The 22748-nt window shown below is 41.8% G+C and overlaps 3 protein-coding genes across 3 annotated transcripts; 2 read left to right on the top strand and 1 right to left on the bottom strand.

The window, feature by feature from the left end:
- Positions 1 to 9: 9 nt before the first annotated feature.
- LOC132141939 (heme oxygenase-like) lies at positions 10 to 9362 on the bottom strand. The gene is made up of 5 exons (XM_059551586.1): positions 9220 to 9362; positions 1244 to 1459; positions 879 to 1151; positions 486 to 534; positions 10 to 402 (listed from the first exon to the last, which is right to left on the bottom strand). The coding sequence occupies exons 1-5, from the start codon at positions 9262 to 9264 to the stop codon at positions 287 to 289; spliced, it is 699 nt and encodes a 232-aa protein (XP_059407569.1). The 5' UTR covers positions 9265 to 9362; the 3' UTR covers positions 10 to 286.
- Positions 9363 to 11129: 1767 nt separating this feature from the next.
- On the top strand, positions 11130 to 17069 carry foxred2 (FAD-dependent oxidoreductase domain containing 2). The gene is made up of 10 exons (XM_059551570.1): positions 11130 to 11265; positions 11658 to 11889; positions 12471 to 12776; positions 12887 to 13138; positions 13369 to 13698; positions 14494 to 14660; positions 14753 to 14918; positions 15556 to 15782; positions 15891 to 16061; positions 16485 to 17069. The coding sequence occupies exons 2-10, from the start codon at positions 11663 to 11665 to the stop codon at positions 16715 to 16717; spliced, it is 2079 nt and encodes a 692-aa protein (XP_059407553.1). The 5' UTR covers positions 11130 to 11265; positions 11658 to 11662; the 3' UTR covers positions 16718 to 17069.
- A 623-nt stretch (positions 17070 to 17692) lies between these two features.
- On the top strand, positions 17693 to 22662 carry ankrd54 (ankyrin repeat domain 54). Its single transcript, XM_059551560.1, has 8 exons — positions 17693 to 18342; positions 19363 to 19410; positions 19507 to 19605; positions 20549 to 20620; positions 20703 to 20750; positions 20860 to 20984; positions 21261 to 21368; positions 22324 to 22662. The coding sequence occupies exons 1-8, from the start codon at positions 17979 to 17981 to the stop codon at positions 22396 to 22398; spliced, it is 939 nt and encodes a 312-aa protein (XP_059407543.1). The 5' UTR covers positions 17693 to 17978; the 3' UTR covers positions 22399 to 22662.
- The last annotated feature ends 86 nt before the right edge of the window (positions 22663 to 22748 follow it).

Below are 22748 nucleotides of genomic sequence, written 5' to 3'. Positions count from 1 at the left end.
AAATCAGTGTTGAATGTTATAATAGCTTTATTGCATTTCACAGAAATACATGGAAAGCAGTTACAAAGGTAAATGAGCATTTTTACAATGTAAAAGTGTTAACATGATACTTGTTGTCAAAATCTGTTTGAGAATTCACTTTTATTTTTAATTACTTGATGCACCTGATTTATTACTGGGTGCGTGTTATATAATATCCATGATCAGTGTTTGTTAAAGATCAGCCTGTAGATTTGATCTCGTCATAGTATTAAGATGTTAAAAAATGGTCGAAAAAGTGATTGAATTAAAAAGCATAAACTCCCATTCCAACAGTTGCCAAAGTGAGTCCCACACCCAGAGCGAATTGTAGCACTGGAGAGCTGGAGAAGCTTTTTGACTTGTCCTCATTCCCTTTGTCACCTAAACAAAAGCAAAATAGTATCATTAACTTGTATATTTACTGTTTCAAAGATGATTCATGATTTGTGTGTCTTCAAACTCACTTGAAGCTTCCCCCGTGATGCTCAGCATCTTCTGAAGATCATCAAAAACCTGTTTGAAATGACAGATTAAAAAAAAAAAAAGTTTTTGACAAGCTAAGTTTATCAAGGCTGTATTTATTTTATCAAAAATACAGTAATACTGTGAATATTCTTTTATTTAAAATCACTTTTCTATTTGAAAATATTTAAAAATTTAATTCCTGTGTTGCTTAATTTTTTTTGGGAAACAGCTTTTGTTTTTGAGAATTATTTGATGAATAGAAAGTTCAAAACAGTATTTATTTGAAATATATATATTTTGTAATGTAACTGTACTGTGACTTCTGATCAGCTAAATGCATCCTTGCTACATAAATATTAATTTCTTCTTAAGTGTAAGATGTCTTTGCTGACCTCGATGTTGAGCTCAAAAGCCGTGGTGGCCTCGTCCAGCAGGTCCTGTCTCTGCTGCTCTGTTAACTCAATGCTGTTCATTCTGCTCCTGTACATCTGCTTGAATCTGTTGGGGCTCGTCACTCCAGGAAACCAGAAGAACTGAGCTCCCTTGTTGCCACTCAGTCCCAAAGATTTCTGGGTGATTTTGCCCAGCACTTGTCCTCCTGACAAATCACCAAGATAGCGCGTATATGCATGTGCCACCAGAAGACCCGGGCTGTTGTTGCCAATCTAAAGGGGAACCGAGAGCACAGAGTTAGGATCAGAATCACTGGAACATTAATGCAGTTTCATTTCCTGAAAGAGATGGTTTCCAGACTCGCCTCTCTCAGTCTCTGGGTGTATCTGTGAGTGGCGGCAGGCACTGTTACTCTCGTCCTCCAGTGGGGTCCGAAGAAGTGCTCCAGGTCCCGCTCCAGAGACTCCAGTCTGGCCAGCTCCTGAGGGAAGTAGATGGGCTGAACCGCAGAATGAGAGGCGTTCCTCTCCAGCTCTTCCTCGAGCGCTCGGTAGATCTCGTACAGAGAACACAGCAGGAGCTGGAAACACATACATTTACAAAGTTAGCTTTTACTACTCAAAACATTACTGTGGCTGTACTTCAGACGTCTTCAGGGATATTTCACCCCCCACCAAAAAAAATAGAGAAAAATTATAATTTACTCAGCCTAAGTTGTGCCAAATCTGTATGGAAGTCAGTGGCTACCAGAAACGGTTTGGTAACCAGCATTATTCATTATATTTTGGGATCAAAAGAAGAAACTACAAAAAGTTATATATTCAGTAATAGTGCAAAATATGTTTCCCTCTAAACATAAAAAGTACCAAGTTTGGGCTTGGTAAGATATATATATATATATTTATGTGTTTGACGAGTTCACCAAGGCTGCATTTATTTGAGCAAAAATACAGTAAAAACAGCAATATGACATTCTTACAATTAAAAATAAAATAAAAACTTTAATAATTTTTTTATATATTAAAAAATGTAATTTATCCCTCCGATCAAAGCTGAATTTTCAGCATCATTCATAACTCACTAAAATGTTTTTATAATGTAGGTTAATTATAAATATAATGTTTACTATTTTAATCCGGTGTACTTATATTGTTAGTATGATTTTTACATTTAAAATGTAGAAATAAAAAGCATTTTTATATCCTGAGATTAGCCCTCTGGCTTGAATGCTCTGTTTGAAGGGGCGTGTCTGCTGTGAGACTCCGATTAAACGACAACTGTTGTGATTGGCTGACATCTTTGCATTCGAAATGAACGAATCGTGGATTTGTTGATTATCTAATTATTTTTTCGATCTTTTCCCATCACATGAAAGGCTGCAGTGATGAGTAGACAGAGTCTGTTTATCGCGTGAATGCAGTGATATCGTCATTATTGCAACACGTTTTCTCTCAAAAAATGCTTTCACCACAACTAGCAGCAAACACATGAATACACCACATGAATACAGTAAGAGCTTTGTTGTGCAGCATAACAGCGTCATTCATTGTAACGGCAGTTTGGGCAAGTGTGCAGATATACTCGCGATGTGTGAGAGCTCCGAAAAAAAGGGAGCGTTCTTTGATCGCTCTCTGTAGTTAAATCACAATTTAAATAACAGATTTGTTTCATGCTACTAAGAGAAACAACGTGAAGTTGATCGTTTAGTCACTGGCTTGATTCACTGATGCATAAACAGTATTAAACGATTTAGAAAGAAAGTCTGTGTGAACTTGAATAATTAGCTACACATCAGAAATCACTGATCACAGATCAGGCATTAATGAACAGGGTTACTCACTGTTTGTGCCGGTGCTGTCGAATCCATATCATAAAAGTCTGTTTGTATTACAATTTCTAGAAATGTGGGGACCATATACAGGCTAGGGGAACGTACTCGGTTACTAACGTAACCTAGGTTCCCTGAGATGAGGGAACGAGTACTGCGTAAGCTAGCTTACGCTATGGGAAAAGGTCCCCTTTTCTCGAGAATATGAAGCCAAAAATTATCCTTAATTTTTAAATAATGTAAAACGCAGTGCTGCAGCACAGCAGACCCAAGCGAAGCGGCTCGCGCGCTTATTGGCTGTGCTGCGGCAACTGCAGCAACCTATGGTGAGGCGGCGGAGAGTAACGAACCAATGGGGGCGCTTCGCGCCCATTGGACGTCAGAGCGCGCCAAAATAGGCGTGGCTGGAACTATATAAGCCACCGCTTCACCATAGGGATCAGGTTTTAAATCGACTGAAGCGATCACCCGGTCCGAGCACATAGCACGGCAGGTTACGCAGTACTCGTTCCCTCATCTCAGGGAACCGAGGTTACGTTAATAACCGAGTACGTTCCCTTTCGAGAGTACTCTCGTACTGCCCTTACGCTATGGGAACACAATGTAAAACGCCGTGCGTGCTCGGGAACTTCGACCTGTCACAGCCCGAGGCGAGAGCTCGGGGCTTTATAGCAGGAGAAATCCCAGTCCCAACAGCCAACCTTAGTGAGCTTTATATAGGGAACGAAAAAAGGGGGACGTGATAAGGCTTAGCACGTCTATATAGAAAGTACCCTGGCCTGCAGGGCAGGGACTTGCAGATTATAGAATCTAATAAATGTGGACGGAGAGGCCCAGCCTGCCGCCGCACAGATATCATCCAGTGGTATCCCGCAGGACCACGCCCATGACGAGGCCATACCTCGGGTGGAATGGGCTCTGATGCCGAACGGGCAGTGAAGGCCCTTAGATTTGTAAGCCAGCGAGATAGTGTCTACTATCCATCGCGATAGGCTTTGCTTCGTGGTGGCGAGACCTCGGGTGCGCCCACCAAAGCATATGAAGAGCTGGTCCGACCTCCTGAATAAGGCGGAGCGCGCAATATAGGTTTTAAGAGCCCTGACGGGGCAGATGAAGCTCGCGTTGCTTTCGTCGCTTTGCGAGGAAAGGGCTGACAGCGAGATGACCTGCGCTCTGAACGGTGTTGAGAGCACCTTGGGGACATAGCCGTGTCTTGGTCTGAGAATGACTCTGGAGTCATTAGGCCCAAACTCGAGACAGTCAGCGCTTACAGATAGCGCATGTAAATCCCCCACTCGCTTGACTGAGGCCAGAGCCAGTAGAAAAGCGGTTTTGAACGAAAGAAGCTTCATATCGACAGACTGAAGCGGTTCAAAAGGGGGGCCCTTTAAGGCCTCTAGGACCGTAGACAGGTCCCAGGAAGGGATTGAAGGGGGTCGGGGAGGGTTCATCTGACGAGCTCCCTTAAGGAAACGAATGACCAGTTAGTTTTTTCACAGTGATAGGCCGGCCACCGGAGCATGAGAAGCTGCAATGGCTGCCACATACACTTTGAGCGTAGACGGGGATCTGCCCGCATCTAAACGCTCCTGTAGGAAGGAGAGTATCTCCGTCACGTCACATAAGTGAGGGTCTAGGTTCCGTGTCCCGCACCAGGTGGAGAACACTGACCATTTCTGCGCGTATAGGCGCCTGGTTGAGGGCGCTCTGGCTTCCGTAATGGTCTTTAACACTCCCCCAGGGAGGTTCCCGGGTACCCGTTGAGGGGCCATACATGAAGGGCCCAAAGTTCGGGGTGGGGATGCCAGAGCGCGCCCTTCAGCTGCGTGAGGAGATCTTTCCGCAGCGGTATTGGCCATGGGGCTGTACTGGACAGCTGCATCAGCTCGGAGAACCAAGGTTGGGTCGTCCAGAGTGGGGCTACTAGCAGCATAGCACATCTGCTCTTCCTGACCCGATCGATGACCTGCGGTAGCATCGCGACCGGTGGGAAGGCATAAAGCGGGCGTCTGGGCCAATCGAGGGCCAGCGCGTCCCTGCTCTTTGAAAAATATATTGGGCAATGAGCGTTGTCTTCTGAGGCGAAGAGGTCGACCTCTGCCCTGCCGAAGATGCTCCACATCAACTGAACCGTCTGTGGGTGAAGAGACCACTCCCCAGGGGGAACATTCGCCCTGGAAAGCATGTCCGGGCCCCGGTTCAGGATGCCAGGTACATGCGCTGCCTTTAGCGAGCGCAGATTGTAATGTGCCCATGTCAGAAGACGCTCGGTCAGGGTGTGCAAGGTTTCTGACCTGACACCACCCTGGCGATTTATGTAGGCCACCACTGACATGCTGTCTGATCTGACCAGAACGTGGTGGCCCTTTAAAAATGGGAGGAAAGCTTTCAGGGATAGTTCGACCGCTATCATCTCCAGACAGTTTATGTGTAACAGTCGCTCCGGGCTCGACCAGAGGCCGGAGGCAGACCTGCCCTCGTACAGGGCGCCCCAACCGAGGTTGGATGCATCTGTCGAGACTACTTTCCATTTCGAGACAGCGCCCGTGCTTACGCCTAACTGATACCAGTTGGCTATTTTCCAAGGGGCCAGAGCTGTGATGCAGCCGTGGGTCACCCTGATGCGCGCGCGGCCGGAAATCCAGGCGCGCGCTGGAACACGGTCTCTCAGCCAGCGCTGTAGTGGGCGCATGCGCAGCAGGCCCAGTTTGAGAACCGCAGAGGCTGATGCCATCAGACCTAGCATTTCCTGAAATCGTTTGAGCGGGTAAAGAGACCCGGCTTTGAACGACACGGCTAAATGCTGAATAGTGAGAGCGCGCTGTGACGTCAGACGCGCTGTACATGTCACAGAGTCTATGTCTATCCCTAAAAAGGAAATCCTCTGGCTGGGAGACAGAGTGCTCTTGACAGTGTTGATCGTGAGACCCAGGCATTCTAAATGGCTGAGGATCCAGGATCTGTGTGTCGTCAGTAGTTCCTCGGAATGGGCTAAAACTAGCCAGTCGTCGAGGTAGTTCAATACTCGCACTCCCCGCATTCTCAGGGGTGCGAGAGCGGCATCCATGCACCGTGTAAACGTACGGGGCGCTACGGAGAGGCCGAATGGAAGAACCATGTACTGATAAGTCTGCCCCTCGAAGGCGAATCTCAAGAATGGCCTGTGATGGGGTGCTATTTGAATGTGAAAGTAAGCGTTTTTCAGATCCACTGAGAAAAACCAATCCCTCGGGCGAATTTGCGCGAGTATTTGTTTGGTAGTTAACATTTTGAACGATCGCGTCATAAGCGCTTTGTTCAAACGTCTGAGATCTAGGATGGGTCTGAGACCGCCATCCTTTTTTGGTACGAGGAAGTAGCGGCTGTAAAAGCCTGTCTCGCGCTGCGCAGGGGGGACAGTTTCTATCGCCCCTTTTGCAAGAAGGTTTATCAGTTCGGCGCGAAGGACGTGTGTCATTTCGCTTTTCACTTTCGTTTCGACCACGGCGCGAAAGCGCGGCGGTCTGCGAGCGAACTGGAGCGAGTAACCTCGTTTTATTATATTCAAAACCCAATTTGATATGCCGGGGATGGCCTGCCATGCAGCGGCTCGTGCGGCTATGGGTTGAATGTGCATCGGGCACTGGCCGCCTGTTATGAGGGGACCAGTAGCTCGAGTATGCTGTGCTTGTGACACTGTGGTGACAGCGCTTATTTGTAGGGTTGCGCACTGAGAAGTGGGCACGCGCGCTACATTTAGAGCACCTCCGGCGCGAGCGGGAAGGTGGGCATGAAAGGAGACCCGAGTGAGTCTTTGTGACACTTGGGGGAGTGTGTATACATGTAGGGGTGCGTACTGTGTAGTGGGCACACTGCCTACATAGAAAAAGCTCTTTTTGTGCTTTATTGAGGTCGCCGTGAAAACGGCGTTTGTGTGCAGGCGTGCCTGCATTGTAACAGGCTCGTTTACTGCAGTATAGACATCTCCAACCGCCTTTAGTGAGGGGATTGGAGGAAGCATGTGAGGTTTCTTGTGTGGTGGTCCGGCCGCAGCGGGACTTAACCACGGTCTTTTCAGCCCGAAGGTCAGGAGGGCTTCGGAGGCTCGGGGTTCAGCACAATCCTGGGCCGAGGTCCCCGTCTCTCTGGCGGTTTGCGGCTCGTAGAGCGAGAGCGGTGCTGGGTTTTGGTCGCTGGGCGAGACTGTAAGTCTGGCTGCGATGGCTTCGAGGTCTGAGGGGGCGGCGCATTTCTACGGCGTCCCGCAGCAGAGCTAGAGCGTTTCGGCAGGAAGTGTCTCATTGCCTGTGACGTTTTCTGAGCCTCAGTGAAGCGTTCAGCGAAACCCTTAACCGACTGGCCAAAGAGGCCGGAAGGCGAGATAGGAGAGTCGAGAAAGGCGGATTTGTCGGCGTCTTTCATCTCCGTGAGCGTGAGCCAGAGGTGTCGCTCTAAAACAGCGAGGCTTGCCATGCTTCGGCCGATCGCTTGTGCTGTGGTCTTTGTCGCACGCAGGGCTAGATCAGTAGCGCTGCGGAGATCTTTAAAGTCATAGGTATCTGGGGCAGACTCGTCCAGGTTACGGAGAAGTCTGGCCTGAAAAACCTGCAGCACAGCCATGGTGTGTAGAGCCGAAGCAGCTTGACCAGCGGAGGTGTAAGCTCGGCCAGCGAGAGCTGAGGTGGTGCGGCACGGCTTGGATGGATGCACAGGCTTCGACCGCCATCCAGCGGCTGAGGGCGGGCAGAGGTGTGCAGCAATAGCCTCCTCGAGAGGGGGGAGGCTCTCGTAACCGTGGTCTCGGGCGCCGTCGACAGAGGAGAGCGCTGACGAGACAGAAGTCTTCAAGCGTGCGGAGAATGGGGCTTTCCACGACTTCGTGAGTTCATTGTGAACTTCCGGGAAGAAGGGGGCGTTTCTTTGCGGAGGGGCCGAAGGGCGCCCCTGCAGGAACCATTCATCCAGCCTGCTTTTAGCGGGCTCGTCTGGAGGAGACCAGTCGAGCTGAAGGTCGCTGACAGCCCTTGTAAGCACGCGAGTAAGCTCCGCGTCGATATCGGCGCGTTGTCCGGTGCAGCTGGGTGCTGTAGAGGGGGGGGGGGTCCGCAATGGAGCCCGACCATTCCTCACTACTGGACGCGGCGAGAGAAAGGCTGTCGTGTCTGTCCTCTTCCGCCTCAGGCGCTCCGAAGGAGAAGGGGGCGCTGGTGAGCAGGGACTGGCGCTGCTCGTCCACGAAGAGGACAGGCGAAGGAGAGAGAGCGGGCGAGGCACGCGGGGAGTGTTCCGGCGTGAGCTCGCGTGTAGCAGTATGCTCAGGCATTCTCTGATCGCGGCGTTTCTTACGCGGCACTTGAGAGAGAAGAGGCGGAGCCGGTGGAGCATCGTGGCTGGTTTGAGCTAATCGAGCCCGCAGGGTCGATATAGCCATGTCGTCGCACTCAGGGCAGCCGCCCTTGAAGAGTGCGCTCTCAGCATGCTCGCGGCCCAGGCAGGAGACACAGATGATGTGACGGTCCTCGCTGGGCAGAGGGCCTCGGCAGGAAGCGCAGGCCCGAGGCATTTGAAACAACGCCTCGAAATCTGGAGGAAAAAAGTGTGATGCAGCGGCAAACACACTAGCTTTGAAAAGGATATAGTCACGCCGGATGGCGCAGCAGGAAGCGAGTGCTGAAGGCGGCGTCGAGATGAAGCACGAGCCGGCGTCCTCAGATCTGCGTTGCAGTGCTATCCCGCTGAGAGGCTTTTCGACGGCGTGTAGAGGCTTCTCCAGAGAAGACATCGAAGTGCAGGTGAGATCGCTGAAGGAGATGAAATCTGATCCCTATGGTGAAGCGGTGGCTTATATAGTTCCAGCCACGCCTATTTTGGCGCGCTCTGATGTCCAATGGGCGCGAAGCGCCCCCATTGGTTCGTTACTCTCCGCCGCCTCACCATAGGTTGCTGCAGTTGCCGCAGCACAGCCAATAAGCGCGCGAGCCGCTTCTCTTGGGTCTGCTGTGCTGCAGCACTGCGTTTTACATTATTTAAAAATTAAGGATAATTTTTGGCTTCATATTCTCGAGAAAAGGGGACCTTTTCCCATAGCGTAAGCTAGCTTACGCAGTACGAGAGTACTCTCGAAAGGGAACTCATACTGCTAAAAAACATCAGAAAGTGAAATTTTCATGTCATAGGACCTTTAATAATCAATCATAATAATCAGTTATTAGCCCTTAGATGGTATTACTACAGTTGTCAGTTTGATTTAAGCCTTAGCTCTGAATACTGTAATTGTTACTGTATTACTGTGGTATATTTAGGACCCTAAGCTACTTAAAATACTACCATCTTTTGGTGCTTTGCATGTCTATGACAGCGCACTGCGTATTTAAAGTCAAAATAAATCTGAATATCAAACCGCAAACTATCTTTACTGCGGTCATATACGAATGTTCTAAAACGTTTCTTAAAAACATTAATTTAAGTGCCGTTATTGTTTGCTGTGTAGTTCATCTAACAGTTGCAGTACAATTAATTGATTGTAGGTTTACCTTGTACTGTGTTTGTGTGATCTGTCCTTTCTGGTAGTTGAGCATCAGCTGTGTGTTCTCAGCTCTGACATGACTGTCTTTGGTGGCTGCTTTTATTTGCTCAGACAGATCACTGTGGAGAAAACAAGCCACAATCCCTCATTAGTACTTAACTGAACAGATAAGAATCACCGTCTTGACTTGTCTTCATAGAGCCTATATATCTAGCACTGCAACATCCACGTTACATCTGCAATTGCTACACATCTGCTTCGTATTTGTGGTATTATTTACTTAGATAGTATTCATAATTATTAAGATGAACATAAAACGCATTTTACCTGCCAGTGGCCTTGCTTTTCATGGTTTCCATTCCTAAAAAAAAAAAAATATATTTGTTATATAATTTAACAGATGTCACCATGTGCCCTGTAACGCATATGAATGCAGTTTCGGTCTTACTTGTGCTGTAGTGTTTCTTGCAGTAGATCTGTGGTCCTGTATTGTCTTCACGGTGCTCGCTGTGGATATGATTTCCCTGAGTGCCTCACTTCATTTTTATACGTTCCCATTCCTCTGTGTGAGTCGCTGGATGTGGCGAGAAGGGAAGTGAAAATGTTGAGGCAGTCCCACATGCTTACACTAACCGTGACTGGGTGTTTTTTTTTTCCGCCTGAGAAATCTCAGCAGTTTCTCATGACTAAGCAATGCTAAAACAATCCAGAATGTGACCAGCATGACAGGCTGTTTGAATCCGTTTGTTTATAGGGTTGTAAAATGATAAAGTGTGTTGAAAAGTATATAATGTATTACGTCTTATAAAGTTAAAATGTTTCTGTGTTGTGGGTGTCTGAGTGTGAACTATGATTTCATGACTGTGCTGTTTTCTGCTATTGGTGCTTCTAAACATGACACAGCAGACAGTGAAGCATTACTACCGTAAAACCTCAAAACCATGACAGTGCACACAGTTACTGACTGCGATAACACTACCATGCAGTTAAAAATACATATTTTATTTTATTTGTAAAAAAAATATATATTTTTAATTGATTAAATAAAGAATCAAGAAATTTTAAATAAAAATACTTTATATTGAAGAAAATTCACACTATACTCATTTTTTTATAGTCTCACTGTTTTAATTAATCTACAAACAATGTCCACAATGCACAAATTTAAAACAAATAATAATTATTATTATTTAAAAAATAAAACATTTTGATGCAAGGTGTTTGACAAGTAGCAAAAGTAAATAATAAGGGCATGCTAAAATAGTTTTAATGTAGCTTAAAAAAGGGGATAGTAACTAAACTAAACATTATTTTTATTTCCTGTGTTTATATATATATAAAAATTAAAACAAATGTGACCCTGGAGCACAAAACCAGTCGTAAGTATTACAGGTATATTTGTAGCACTAGCCAATACATTGTATGGGTCAAAATTATAGATTTTTCTTTTATGCCAAAAATCATTAGGATATCAGAGATCCAGGTTACATTAAGATATTTTGTAAATTTCATAACGTAAATATATCAAAGCTTAATTTTTGATAAGTAATTGGTACATTGATAATTGATAATAACTTAAAAAGGCGATTTTCTCAATATTTTGATTTTATTTGCTCCCTCAGATAACAGATTTTATAATAATCGTGTATCATCCAAATGTTGTCTTGTCCTAACAAACCATACATCAATGGAAAGGTTATTTATTCAGCTTTGTTGTATAAATCTAAAAAAAAAAAAAAAAAAGACTTTTACGACTGGTTTTGTGGTCCGTGATCACAAACAGCGCATGTGATGCCATAAGAACAAAGTCTTGGCATTAGAATCAGCAGGAATAGCATCAGAGTGGGCGTGAACTATGTTTCGTTTAGCCACACCCCTCTACTCTCTCATTGGTTCGCTTTCGACGTCGTGACGTCAAAAGTACGCCCTGTCTTCTGCTTGTGGAAGATGTTATGAAAACCGTGCACTCGCAACGATGTAGTTCACAGAACGCCTGCTGTTTATTTCTCTATTTTCTGTTTCTGAAGTTTCGCAGGAGCAGCTGTAGTTGACGGTATGTTTATTTAATGCCAACATACTAACACTATACAGTGGTTTTTCCTCTGTCTTTCTCGCGTGTGTTGGATGTTGCCGCCGCATCCTCAGTATTGGCAGCCATAATTGACTGTATCAGTAAAGAAGTAAACATATTATATATTGTTTATCATTTTATAGTTCGTATTCTTAATTACTGTCTTTGCCTTTATGGTTAGTTGTGTGTTTATTGTATGTACATTTTTCATATGAGGTAGTTTAAAAGCTTATTCATGCATGTTACCATCTGCATTTAGTTTCTATGAAACAGAAGAGAGTGCTTGATTAATGACCTTTAATGATCTTAAGGTAAAGCCTCTGTTATAGATAAAACTTTTGGCTTCAATCGTTTGTTTTTTTGTCCATCCCCAGGCCTCATGAGTGTGATTCAGCCTCTCTTCAGGCTCCTGTGTGTCCTGTCCCTGGTCCTGGCCGGTTCTGGTTCTGGTTCTGGTCTTCATGGCCGTAACAGCAGCGTTAGCCATGAGTACTGTGTGCTGGGGGCTGGACCTGCAGGGCTCCAGATGGGCTACTTTCTGTCCAGGAGTCAGAGAGATTACATCATCCTAGAGCGAAACACAGGACCAGGCAGCTTCTTTCAAATGTACATGACCTCTGAATGAAAAAAGGACATTTCTCAAACTGAGCTAGAATGATTTTACTAGGTTTTTAAATGAAATAATTGCAAGCTACTACAGTAAAAAGTGCAAAATTACAGAAAACAAATAATAATATATATTGCGGCCACAAATTAAGAATTTGTCTGCAATGTTCATTAGTTCTTTCATTTTAGGTAAATCATTGTAACAAATCAAGAATCTGTTCTCTCCCTTTGGTAAAGTGTGACCACATAGTACTAATTAACTTCCTGTTTTAATTAAATCAAACAAGGGAACTTAATTCATGGCTATGGTAAACATATTTTTGCCTGCATGTCATATAAAAGGCTTAATAATTTTTTTTTAATGTAAAATGTATTTAAGGCAATTTTTCCTTCAACCTTTATTAATATTTAAAGTCAGCAAGACATCATTGTTTCAGTATTGCATATTAATCCACAGAAAAAAATATCCTATTTAAAGTAAAATTGGAGAGAAAAATGTAAATACGTTGTTAAAGTCACCTTTTTCTTCTTTCTTTGTTTCTTGAAGTTCAATCATGTTTTATTTACTGTATTCTCTTCAGATATCCTCGCCACAGAAAGCTCATCAGCATTAACAAAATATACACCGGGAGGAGGAACAAGGAATTCAACTTGCGTCATGATTGGAACTCGCTGTTGAGTGACCGGCCCGACCTCCTGTTTCAGCGGATAAGCCAGGAGCTTTATCCCAGTGCCGATGACTTTCCACATTACCTCTCTATGTTTGTGAAGGAGCTAGGGCTGAAGGTTAAATATGGAGCTGATATAGGGAGAATCAAAGCTTCAGATTCCAATGGAAACCAAGGCTACATTCTGACCGATCAGAATGGTGTCAGCTATCAGTGCAGGTCATTTAATTTAACATTTAATTCATTTTCAGGTGATTTTCATGTGTCTCTGAAATCCCCTCATGACGTTTCATATAATTTCTAATCTTTTTTCCTTTTTGTCTTTGTAGTGTCCTGTTGGTGTCCACTGGCCTTTGGGTTCCTCAGCAGGTGGATTTTCTGGGCTCTGATCTGGTGGAGGGTTACGAGTCTATTCCCACTGATCCCGAGGAGTTTAAAGACCAGGCTGTGTTAATCCTGGGCAAAGGAAACTCCGCCTTTGAGACAGCGCAGAGCATCTTGGGTAGAGCGAGCCGGATTCACTTGTATAGTCCCAGCCCTGTGCGACTCGCATGGCAGACACACTATGTTGGGGACCTCAGGTATTTATTCCACCCTGTCCGACTTATTGCATAATGTATAAAATGAATGTTTTCAAGCCTGCTTATAGCTGTTACATATGTGTAATGCACAAGTGATGTATGAAGTTTCATGAGCTGTGCTTTATAAATCTTTACACTATTGTCAACAGACGATGGACCTTTTTTGGCCGTGGAACTTCACTAATGTGAGCGCACATTAAGTTGAAATGAACATTTCTGTTTTTTTTTAGGGCTGTAAACAATGAGCTGTTAGACACGTACCAGCTGAAATCTCTTGACGGTCTCGTAGAGGGAAGACTGGAGGATATTGCCATCGTCCGTAGAGAAAAAGATGGAAGGAGGAGAAGAACAGCAAAGAAAAGAAGTCCAACATCAACGGAGGGAAAGGAGCAGCTGTATTTAACTCTTACTGAACTTCTTGACCAGAATGGCAACAACATTTCAAAGGTCACCGGGCAAAATCTGCCAGGTTTCCACACAGATAACTTCTCACTCAGACAGCCGTATGATCGGGTGATCCGATGCCTGGGCTTTCGCTTCAACTTCTCCATTTTTGATGGGTAAGATCAACGGTTGAAATTATGAACAGCCAAGCAGCTTATTACATACACACACCTGGTCCAAAGTTTGGTAGTCATTTTTTAAAATGTGTTATTTAATCAAAAATACAATAGAAACAGCAATATTATGAAAAATTGTTACAATTTAAAATAACTGTTCCACTATTCCATTTTAAATACTGAATTTTCAGCATCATTACTTCAGTCTTTCTTCAGTCACATGATTTTTCCAGAAGTCATTCTAAAATGCTGCTTTGCTTACAAGAAATATTTCTTATTATGAATGTTGAAAATAGAAACGCTAATTAATATTTTTGTGATATGCCACAGTACCGCTCAAAAGTTCGGGTAATATTTAATAATAATAGTACTATTATTTAGCAAAGAGGCATTAAATTGGTAAAAAGTGACAATAAAGACATTTATAACATTACAAACATTTCTATTTCAAATAAATGCTGTTCTTATTTTCACTTTCTATGCATCAAAGAATCCTGAAAGTAATTTGTCATGGGTTCCAAAAAACAACAACATTTCAACATTGCTAATAAAAAGAACCATTATTAATAATTCAGCACCGGTAATAACTGATAACAACTGAGCAGCACGGCAGCATATTGATGATATCTGAAGGATCATGTGGCACTTTTAAAATATCAAAATATAAATATTTTTTTATTTAACACTGTTACTACTTTGCTGTGTTATTTAATTGTTAAATATAGTCTTGGTGAGCCTTTTGACTGGTAATATAATTACTTTCACATTGACAAAAGTGTGTTGTTATTTTTCCAGATCTGCACGGCCTGCCCAAAGCAGCGGTGCCCGAGGCCGGTTGCCAGGAATAACAGCCTGGTACGAAGGCAGAGGGACGCCCAACATGTTTGTCCTGGGTACAGCAGCCCACTCCAGAGATTATCGCATGTCTGCTGGTGGGTTTGTTCATGGATTCCGCTACACTGGTAAGCATTTCCCCTCACTCAAACATCACATTTCAGGTTTGCCGTAAGAACGTAGGAGGCCATATTAAAGGTCCTCTGTTTTGTTACTACAGTGCGTGCTGTTCATAAAATCCTGGAGCAGCGCTACCATAACATTGCCTGGCCTGCTACAAAATTACCCATCAGTCAGCTGCAGTCCTGGATTCTGAGGAGAGTGAATGAAGCCTCTGGACCGTACCAGATGTTCGGGGTTCTTGGGGACATTATTCTACTGCGAGGGTAAGGGATGTGTCAGAGGATGCATGAACAATATATGTATTTGTTGTATTTTTTTTTTTTTTTATACATTTAACTTTTACATGGCCAAGGTTTTAACTTACCAATGCTTAATTTATTTGATCAAAAACACAGAATTTTTTTAAAATATTATTCTGAAGTATTATAAATAACTGTTTTCTATTTTAATATATTCTGAAATGTAATTGATTCCAGTGATGGCAAAGCTGAATTTTCAGCATCATTACTCCAGTCTTCAGTGTCACGTGATCCTTCAGAAATCATTGTTGTGCTGTTTCAGATTCTCAGAGAAACTTTGATCTTTTTTCTGGAATCTGATATGTAGAAGGTTTAAAAGAACAGCATTTATTTGAAATGTAAACCATTTTTGTAACATTATAAATCTCTCTACTGTCACTTTTGATAAATGTAATGCCTCCTTGCTGGAAAAAAAAAAATAAAAAAAAAATCATACTGAACAGTCAAATGTCCAGTGAACACAAAACTCATGGGTTGTCAAAATTCTATCTAACTTCTGACCTTGACGGCACATTAAATGGATTATAATACTATCGCTTACAGCCTTGTTTTCATTCAAATCCATTGGCAACTATGATGAATGTCTGTTTTTCCTACACAGATCTTACTGTGAATATCTGGAGGAGTTTCCTCTGCAGGCCCTGCCCCAACTGTCTGCTCTATCTGGACGGCCCCTTACAGATAATGGTCTTCTGGTCTTGGTCATGCAGTATGGTCTGAACCGGACTGATACACTAGGACCAGGTCGAGCTGAGTCTGAATGGACCAAAGCCTGGAGGTCCAACTTCCTCCATCCGGTCCTGTACTACTACAACACACTACCCACAGGTGAAGAGCTGCTCTAATGTGTTCTGTTGAGTTCTGCAATGGTGTATATGTTCTATCAAAAAATAAAATACTGGAATATTGAAATAAGTGTGCCCTCTGTTTCTATAGAGAAAGATATGAGGCAGCATCCAGTTGGCTGGCCACTACCACGACCTAAGGCTGTTCATCACATGGTGGAGGACTTCTTAACTGAATGGGATCAGCCCATATCACACAGCCAACCTCTCCGACGCTTCCTCGAGCACTGCCTCCAAACTGACCTCAGGCCCTTTTATGCTGGTCCGTACAGAAATGTTCTTCTGACACACTGGGAGTGCTAACTTTGAGTGCTAAAATTAAAAAAAAAAAAACGCTGTTCGTTTTTAAACCTTTCTATTCATCGAAGATTCCAGGAAAATGTATCAGTTTCTACAAAAATATGAAATGGCACAACTGTTTTCAACATTGATGATGATGATAATAATAATAATAATAAGTCTTTCTTGACCAGCAAATTATGTAAGGAGTAAAGATGCAAAAAATCCAACACTGTTATTACAGTTATTTAAAATGTTAATATTTCACAATATTACTGTTTTAACCATTAAATAAATGCAGCCTTGATAATCAAAAGAAACTTCTTTCAAAAACATAAAAAACTGCATAGAGAAGTACTTTTTATAACACATTTATCATGTGCCTTTCTGTGTCCTTTTTCTTCAGAGTCCTGTTTCCTTCTGTCCCTCACACGTCGTACTCCACCCCTCTTCTGCCGTCAAGGTTATTTAAGAAAGCAGGGCATTGTGGGAAACAGCCACCTGAGGCAACATGCCCGTGAGGCAGGACTCATGGCAGATCATCAGGGAGATGTTACACCTGGCGATGATACATCAGTATCTGAATACCTAAAACATGCTGGTGCCGCAGTCATTTCATCTGTGAACTTTGACCTTTGAGGGGCATTAACACTAACGGTACCAAAGACCTAATCTCTTCTGCTAAAATCATGTTCATCTACCTCTCATTTCTCATGGAATTTAACTTACCTTCATTTCCATTGAAATACATCCTGAGGCGATGATCAAACATACAGTTAAGGAAAATAATTAGTATTACCTTGCCGTAGTTTTTATAAGCCAAAGTGTATAGCTCTATATACTGTTTTATAGTATTGGGTTTGGTGTTGCAAAATAATGCATAACTTATTTTTTATACAATTGTTTAAGGTATATTAGAAAAGTATTTTTCATGGGTTGACATGCATGTACTTTTATTTATAACTACAATAAAGCTAACCCATCTCAATAATTAATTTCAGAAAGGTGTGTTTGTAGTTTATATATATATATATGTATGTATGTATGTATATATATGTATAAATATAATATATGGCATTGTAGCATAGAAGTCATTTATGAAATTGAAGTTTTATTATAGAAAAGACTGACATATTGGAAAGCGTTTAACTCTGAAACATTTTGTTCTTAGAGACAACAACATAAATTTTCGTCAGTTTTGTTTGTCGTGTATAATGCTATTAAAATGAGCGCCAAGCATGTTCCGAGTTCCTGATTTTAATACAGAGTACAAAATATTATACACACATTTTTTAAATCAGATTTTGCAAGTGAATTTATATATTTTTACTTTTACATTTTAAGCCCCCTAATGGGGATTCCATGTGCAAATAAAACTAACATACATAAAATAATTAACCATCCATTCAATTTATAATCTTTGCGTTTATAAAATAAAAAAAAAGTAAATCAGATATAATATTTTCAAGAAATTACGTATGTACACGTTATTATTATACGCTCTCCAATTGGACGAGAGCCTTAACAACATCTATGTTGATTGGCTGCCTAGGTCATGATGAATTCAGACTAAGCAATGCAGACGTGTTTTACTAAAAAGCAGCGCAAATCATTGATACAGCGCCATTTTGGCTCAAATGGGCTCAGCGTTCAGCGCTTGTTATGGTTACAACACGGAACGGTTTGTATTCAAGATTACAAAATGAGATTGCAATGAATAGAAAAGAAACGTTTCTTTCTTTTTAATCTTTATTTAAAAACCTGGCTCGAAATGCAGTCTTGAAGAATGGCGCTTGTGTAACAATGCTGCGTTAGGTCTGTGCAACAGATACAGTTTTTACATTCTGATGGTACGGACATGTACATGCTGACATTAGTCCAGTAAACGCCTTATATTAACATGGAGGGGTCGAGTCCGCTTGTCTCAGCCGCGTCGGATGTCGCCCGGTCCGGTTCGGAGGGAGAGTTCACGGTAGCGAACGGAGCTGCTGTGAGAGACGGCGAGAAACGGGAGGAAGAGGCGCCGATGGAGGCTGCAGGTGCGGTCGGGTTCAGTATCTCGCGCCTCGACACGCTGAGCGCGCTGAGACTCAACCGGACACGACCGACGGCGGACACCGAGCTCCGGTACCTGCACTTGTTATGGCAGCCCGGTGAACTGCTGCAGGCGGGACGGAGCTCGCCGGGCAAAATCACTTCGAGCAGGGTGAGGCGGCTGGGAAGAGCTCGGAGGAACATGGGGCCCATCGGAAAAGACCTGTATGGTGTGTGCATGAACAGACATGTCATACAGTAATGTAGTGTATATATACACAGTAGTGTCCAAAATTATTAGAACACTAGTATTTTCAGCAGCTAAAAAATGGTTTTAAGTCAGTTATTTCTATTTTTAGCTTAAGTGTGTCAGTAGGAAATATGTTTACATTTCCAAACATTCATTTTGCCATTAATTGTAATAATCCAGTGAGATTTATGTCTGACAGCAGCCAGTGCTGCACACGACCTGATCTGATCATCATCAGTCTGTCTGGAATAACATGAAGAAACCGAACAAACTGAGACAGACTCAATCCAGAAGAACTGTGGTGACGTCTCTAAGACGCTTCAAGAAACCTGCAAAGCTACAGTTCTGTTAAAAGCTTTAGACACTTGTGTAAAAATGCTGTAAAATGAGGATGCTGTCAAAAAAATGTTGCAAGTAGATTTTCTTTATCAATTAACTTCTATTAATTAAATTAAATCAACATGTGGTGTGATCATCCTTTGTGTTTAAAGCAGCTTTTGTTCTAGGTGCACTTGCGCATTGTTTTCTTAGGCAGTATTGCAGGAAGGTTTCTTAAAGCGTCTTAGAGACGTCACCACAGTTCTTCTGGATTGAGTCTGTCTCAGTTTGTTCGGTTTCTTCATGTTATTCCAGACAGACTGATGATGATCAGATCAGGTCGTGTGCAGCACTGGCTGCTGTCAGACAAAAATCTCACTGGATTATTACAATTAATGGCAAAATGAATGTTTGGAAATGTAAACATATTTCCTACAGACACACTTAAGCTAAAAATAGAAATAACTGACTTAAAACCATTTTTTAGCTGCTGAAAATACTACTGTTATGTATACAAGATATATTGGTAATATTGTGGCAACACCAGATTTTTTTAGTTATAGTTCCTTTCTTCTCTCTCTCTCTCTCTCTCTCTCTCTCTCTCTCTCTCTCTCTCTATATATATATATATATATATATATATATATATATTAATCAATTCCATATTATTTTCTTCTCCAAGCTGTGAAGAGGCTCAGAGAAGCTGCCAACTCCAATGATATTGATACAGGTGAGAATCATCGGCGTGACAGACAGTAGTAGTCACACTTGATGCTTCTAAATAGTAAGATTTAGATTCTAGTCGGTTCACTTTTTTGTTTTCTAGTTCGTAGATTGCTGGAAGATGATACTGATCCTTGTGCTGCTGATGACAAGGGCAGGACAGCCTTACACTTCTCTTCCTGCAATGGCAACGAGAGCATTGGTAAGCTCGGACAAAATTGTTTGGTATTAACTTTTCAAAGCGGCATTCAGTGCATGATAAGGTTTTTTTTTGGGCTTAATTACTGGTACCAAAAAAGTATTTAGCTACCCAAGAAACACAAAAAATATATAAATATAATTGCATTGCATAATAAAATGTCAAACCAAGTGGCATTTATTTTCCAGTTACTACATTAGTAATCTAAGCATGAGTTTGTTTCTTCATCAGAAAAGATTTGGAGAAATGTAGCATTACATCACTTGCTCATCAATGGATCATCTGCAGTGAATGGGTGCCGTCAAAATGAGAGTCCAAACAGCTGATAAAAACATCACAATAATCCACATGACTAAATAATAATCGTGATAAGTTCGTCACCAAGATGTTTTTAACTTTTTTCTGTCCATAATATTGCTTTCTCCAATGAAAAAGTTGTCTTGTCTGAATCAGGAGTGAAATATTTCTAAATAAATATGTCAGTGTATTTTGATGCAAGAGGACAACAAGGATAGACTTTTTAATTGGAGGATGCGTTATTGTGAATTATGAACCAGAAGCCATGGTTTAAAGACATTAATTGATGGACAGGAGTGGTGTGGATTATTGTGATGTTTTAATCAGCTGTTTAGACTCTCATTCTGGTGGCACCCATTCACTGCAGAGGATTGTCTGTTGGTAAGCAAGTGACATAATGCTACATTTCTCCAAATCTGTTCTGATGAAGAAACAAACTCATCCACATCTTGAATGACCTGAGAGTGATTACACTTTCAGCAAATGTTAATTTTGGGGCTTTTTCATTAAATATTTTTTAATGTGAACTATTCCTTTAAGTGTGGCTTAATTATCCAAATACTTTTTGAGGCCACTGTATTTCACCTTTTACCACTGTATTTAAACTTTTTCCACTTTCTCTTTCCGTCTGTACTTTTTAACAATGCAGTTCAGTTGTTGCTAAGTTATGGTGCTGACCCAAACCAGAGAGACAGCCTCGGAAACACACCACTCCATCTGGGTGAGAATGTGCATAATTAGTATAATTATGTATAATGAAATCTATGTTCAAATCACATGGTGAGTTAAATTGCCTTCTACAGCTGCCTGCACCAACCACGTGCCTGTCATCACAACCTTACTGCGTGGAGGTATGATCGATTAGTCATCCAAATCTTATTCATCCAAGATATTTCTGCTATTAACACCATTCACAAATCTAATTTAGTACCAGTTCACACATTATAAACGCCCCCTCAGGTGCCCGTGTTGATGCTCTGGACCGTGCTGGAAGGACTCCTCTTCATCTTGCCCGTTCGAAGCTCAACATCTTACAAGAGGGAGACTCACGTAGCCTAGAAACCCTCAGAGGAGAGGTCACACAGGTGCCTGGGAAACCTCATGCACATAACAAAGACATTGCGGAGACTGTGATGTTCATGCTTCTTGTGAATATTTCTACTGTGAAGTTTGCTTGGGATAAAAGTATCTGCCAAATGCATAATGTAATGTGACATGATGACTTCTAGGTAAACATGAGACAGGTTGATAAGTTTTATATTATGTGCCCTGCCCACACTTTTGCTATGCTCCTGTTGTAAAGACTCTTATGTGTGCTGTAATGCAAAAATGAAACGGTGATCTTTGAATATGTCCTGTAGATTATTCAAATGCTGCGGGAGTATCTGAATATAATGGGACAGAGTGAAGAGAGAGAGAAACTGGAGCACATCTCAAACCAGCTGCAGAACACTTGCACCAGAGAACAGGTAAAACAGCTGCTGGCTTCATCTACTCTTTCCCTTTGAAATTTTAAAGAGGAATGTTTCAGTTTGCATCTGCAGTCTGTTAAGCCTTTAAAGCCTGGCGTAAAAAAAAAAAAAAAAAATATTATATATATATATAATTGTTTTTTTTTTTTTTTTAAATGGAACCATTTATTATACTTTTAGACAAAAAAAAATCTAAAAGCATTTGTGTGTTTATTTATTTTTTGAGAATCATATGGGATACAACAGGCTTTTATGGCTCATATAGAATTATATAATCACAGAGAAAAAAAAAAAAAAAACTTATTCGGAGGAAAATAAGCAAAAATATGTTATTTTGTGCAGTTGCTGATATTTATACAGCCAAAATTTAAATTGAATTCTGATAGCTTGTAATGTAAATTAATGAGATCTTTATAACAGACTACATAACATGCATAAAAATATCATTGTCACTGTATCTCCTAATAATATGTCTTAGTAAGCTTATATTTAAATGCTTAGTTTTATGTTCAAGGCTTTGTAGTTTTTATTGTGGGTGCAAAATATGATGGGAAACATGCAAATACAAATTCCTCAAGCCTGATGTGGCATATTTCAGACTCGCATTTTAACATGATTTTTCTAAAAGATGTATGGATAATCAAGTAAACCTGAGTGGCTTCAGTCCAGTATGGTTTCATTTTCAAAATATTGTGTAATGGAAAATCTACCACTGAAGGGGGCATTTAGAATGAAACTGGAAGTCCTTTTCTTGCTAAAAAAAAATGCCAGAAGGGATTGTAAACTGTGTACAGTAGGTTTTTCAGGAAGGTTCATGTTGATGATTTAGAGCCTATAGAAATTAGTGTTATCAGATGAGATACAGTAGGCTTTATGCGGTTAATTGTACAGTTTTGTGTGTGTGATATCACTGTAGCTTTTGGACATAGTTATTCTTTCATGTGATCCGCAGGTAGACGAGGTGACGGATTTACTGGCGAGCTTCACGTCTCTCAGTATTCAGATGCAGAATATGGGAGACCGGTAGAGATGGATTGAAGAAGAGGATGAGACAACTGGGTTTTATTGGGAGAACAGGAGAAATTATTTATACATGCCATGCCTACATATACAACTGTGTAGTAATGATTATTTAAATCCAACTTTGACTAAGAAAATATATAAACTGTCTATATTTTGTTCCTGAAACCATTTTTATTCATTTCTGTTATGCCTTTTATTGTAGCCTGTTATGTCACCGTTTACTGTATATTCATTTTTTGTAAATGACTGAAAAACGGCCAAATAAATTCCATAACGCCAACAGTATTCAGCATGTGGACTCTGTCTTTGAATCAACCGTGTAGCAAAATTCACACTTAAGTATAAGCTGTGCGT

Source organism: Carassius carassius, chromosome 1, assembly GCF_963082965.1.
Source record: "Carassius carassius chromosome 1, fCarCar2.1, whole genome shotgun sequence".
In the NCBI taxonomy this organism is placed as follows: Eukaryota; Metazoa; Chordata; class Actinopteri; order Cypriniformes; family Cyprinidae; genus Carassius; species Carassius carassius.
The sequence above is the reverse complement of the archived record's forward strand: the minus strand, read 5'-3'. Positions and strand labels throughout refer to the sequence as shown.

Excerpts from the sequence above, each read along its gene's own strand:
- foxred2 (XM_059551570.1), top strand. The coding sequence starts at position 11,663 with ATGAGTGTGATTCAGCCTCTCTTCAGGCTCCTGTGTGTCCTGTCCCTG. Across the intron at positions 11,890-12,470 it reads CCAGGCAGCTTCTTTCAAAT|ATATCCTCGCCACAGAAAGC; the intron begins GTACATGACCTC and ends TATTCTCTTCAG. Across the intron at positions 13,699-14,493 it reads AACTTCTCCATTTTTGATGG|ATCTGCACGGCCTGCCCAAA; the intron begins GTAAGATCAACG and ends TTATTTTTCCAG.
- ankrd54 (XM_059551560.1), top strand. The coding sequence starts at position 17,979 with ATGGAGGGGTCGAGTCCGCTTGTCTCAGCCGCGTCGGATGTCGCCCGG. Across the intron at positions 19,606-20,548 it reads CAATGGCAACGAGAGCATTG|TTCAGTTGTTGCTAAGTTAT; the intron begins GTAAGCTCGGAC and ends TTAACAATGCAG. Across the intron at positions 20,751-20,859 it reads CACAACCTTACTGCGTGGAG|GTGCCCGTGTTGATGCTCTG; the intron begins GTATGATCGATT and ends ACGCCCCCTCAG.
- LOC132141939 (XM_059551586.1), bottom strand. The coding sequence starts at position 9,264 with ATGCTCAACTACCAGAAAGGACAGATCACACAAACACAGTACAAG. Across the intron at positions 1,460-9,219 it reads TCACACAAACACAGTACAAG|CTCCTGCTGTGTTCTCTGTA; the intron begins GTAAACCTACAA and ends ATGTGTTTCCAG. Across the intron at positions 1,152-1,243 it reads ACACCCAGAGACTGAGAGAG|ATTGGCAACAACAGCCCGGG; the intron begins GCGAGTCTGGAA and ends GTTCCCCTTTAG.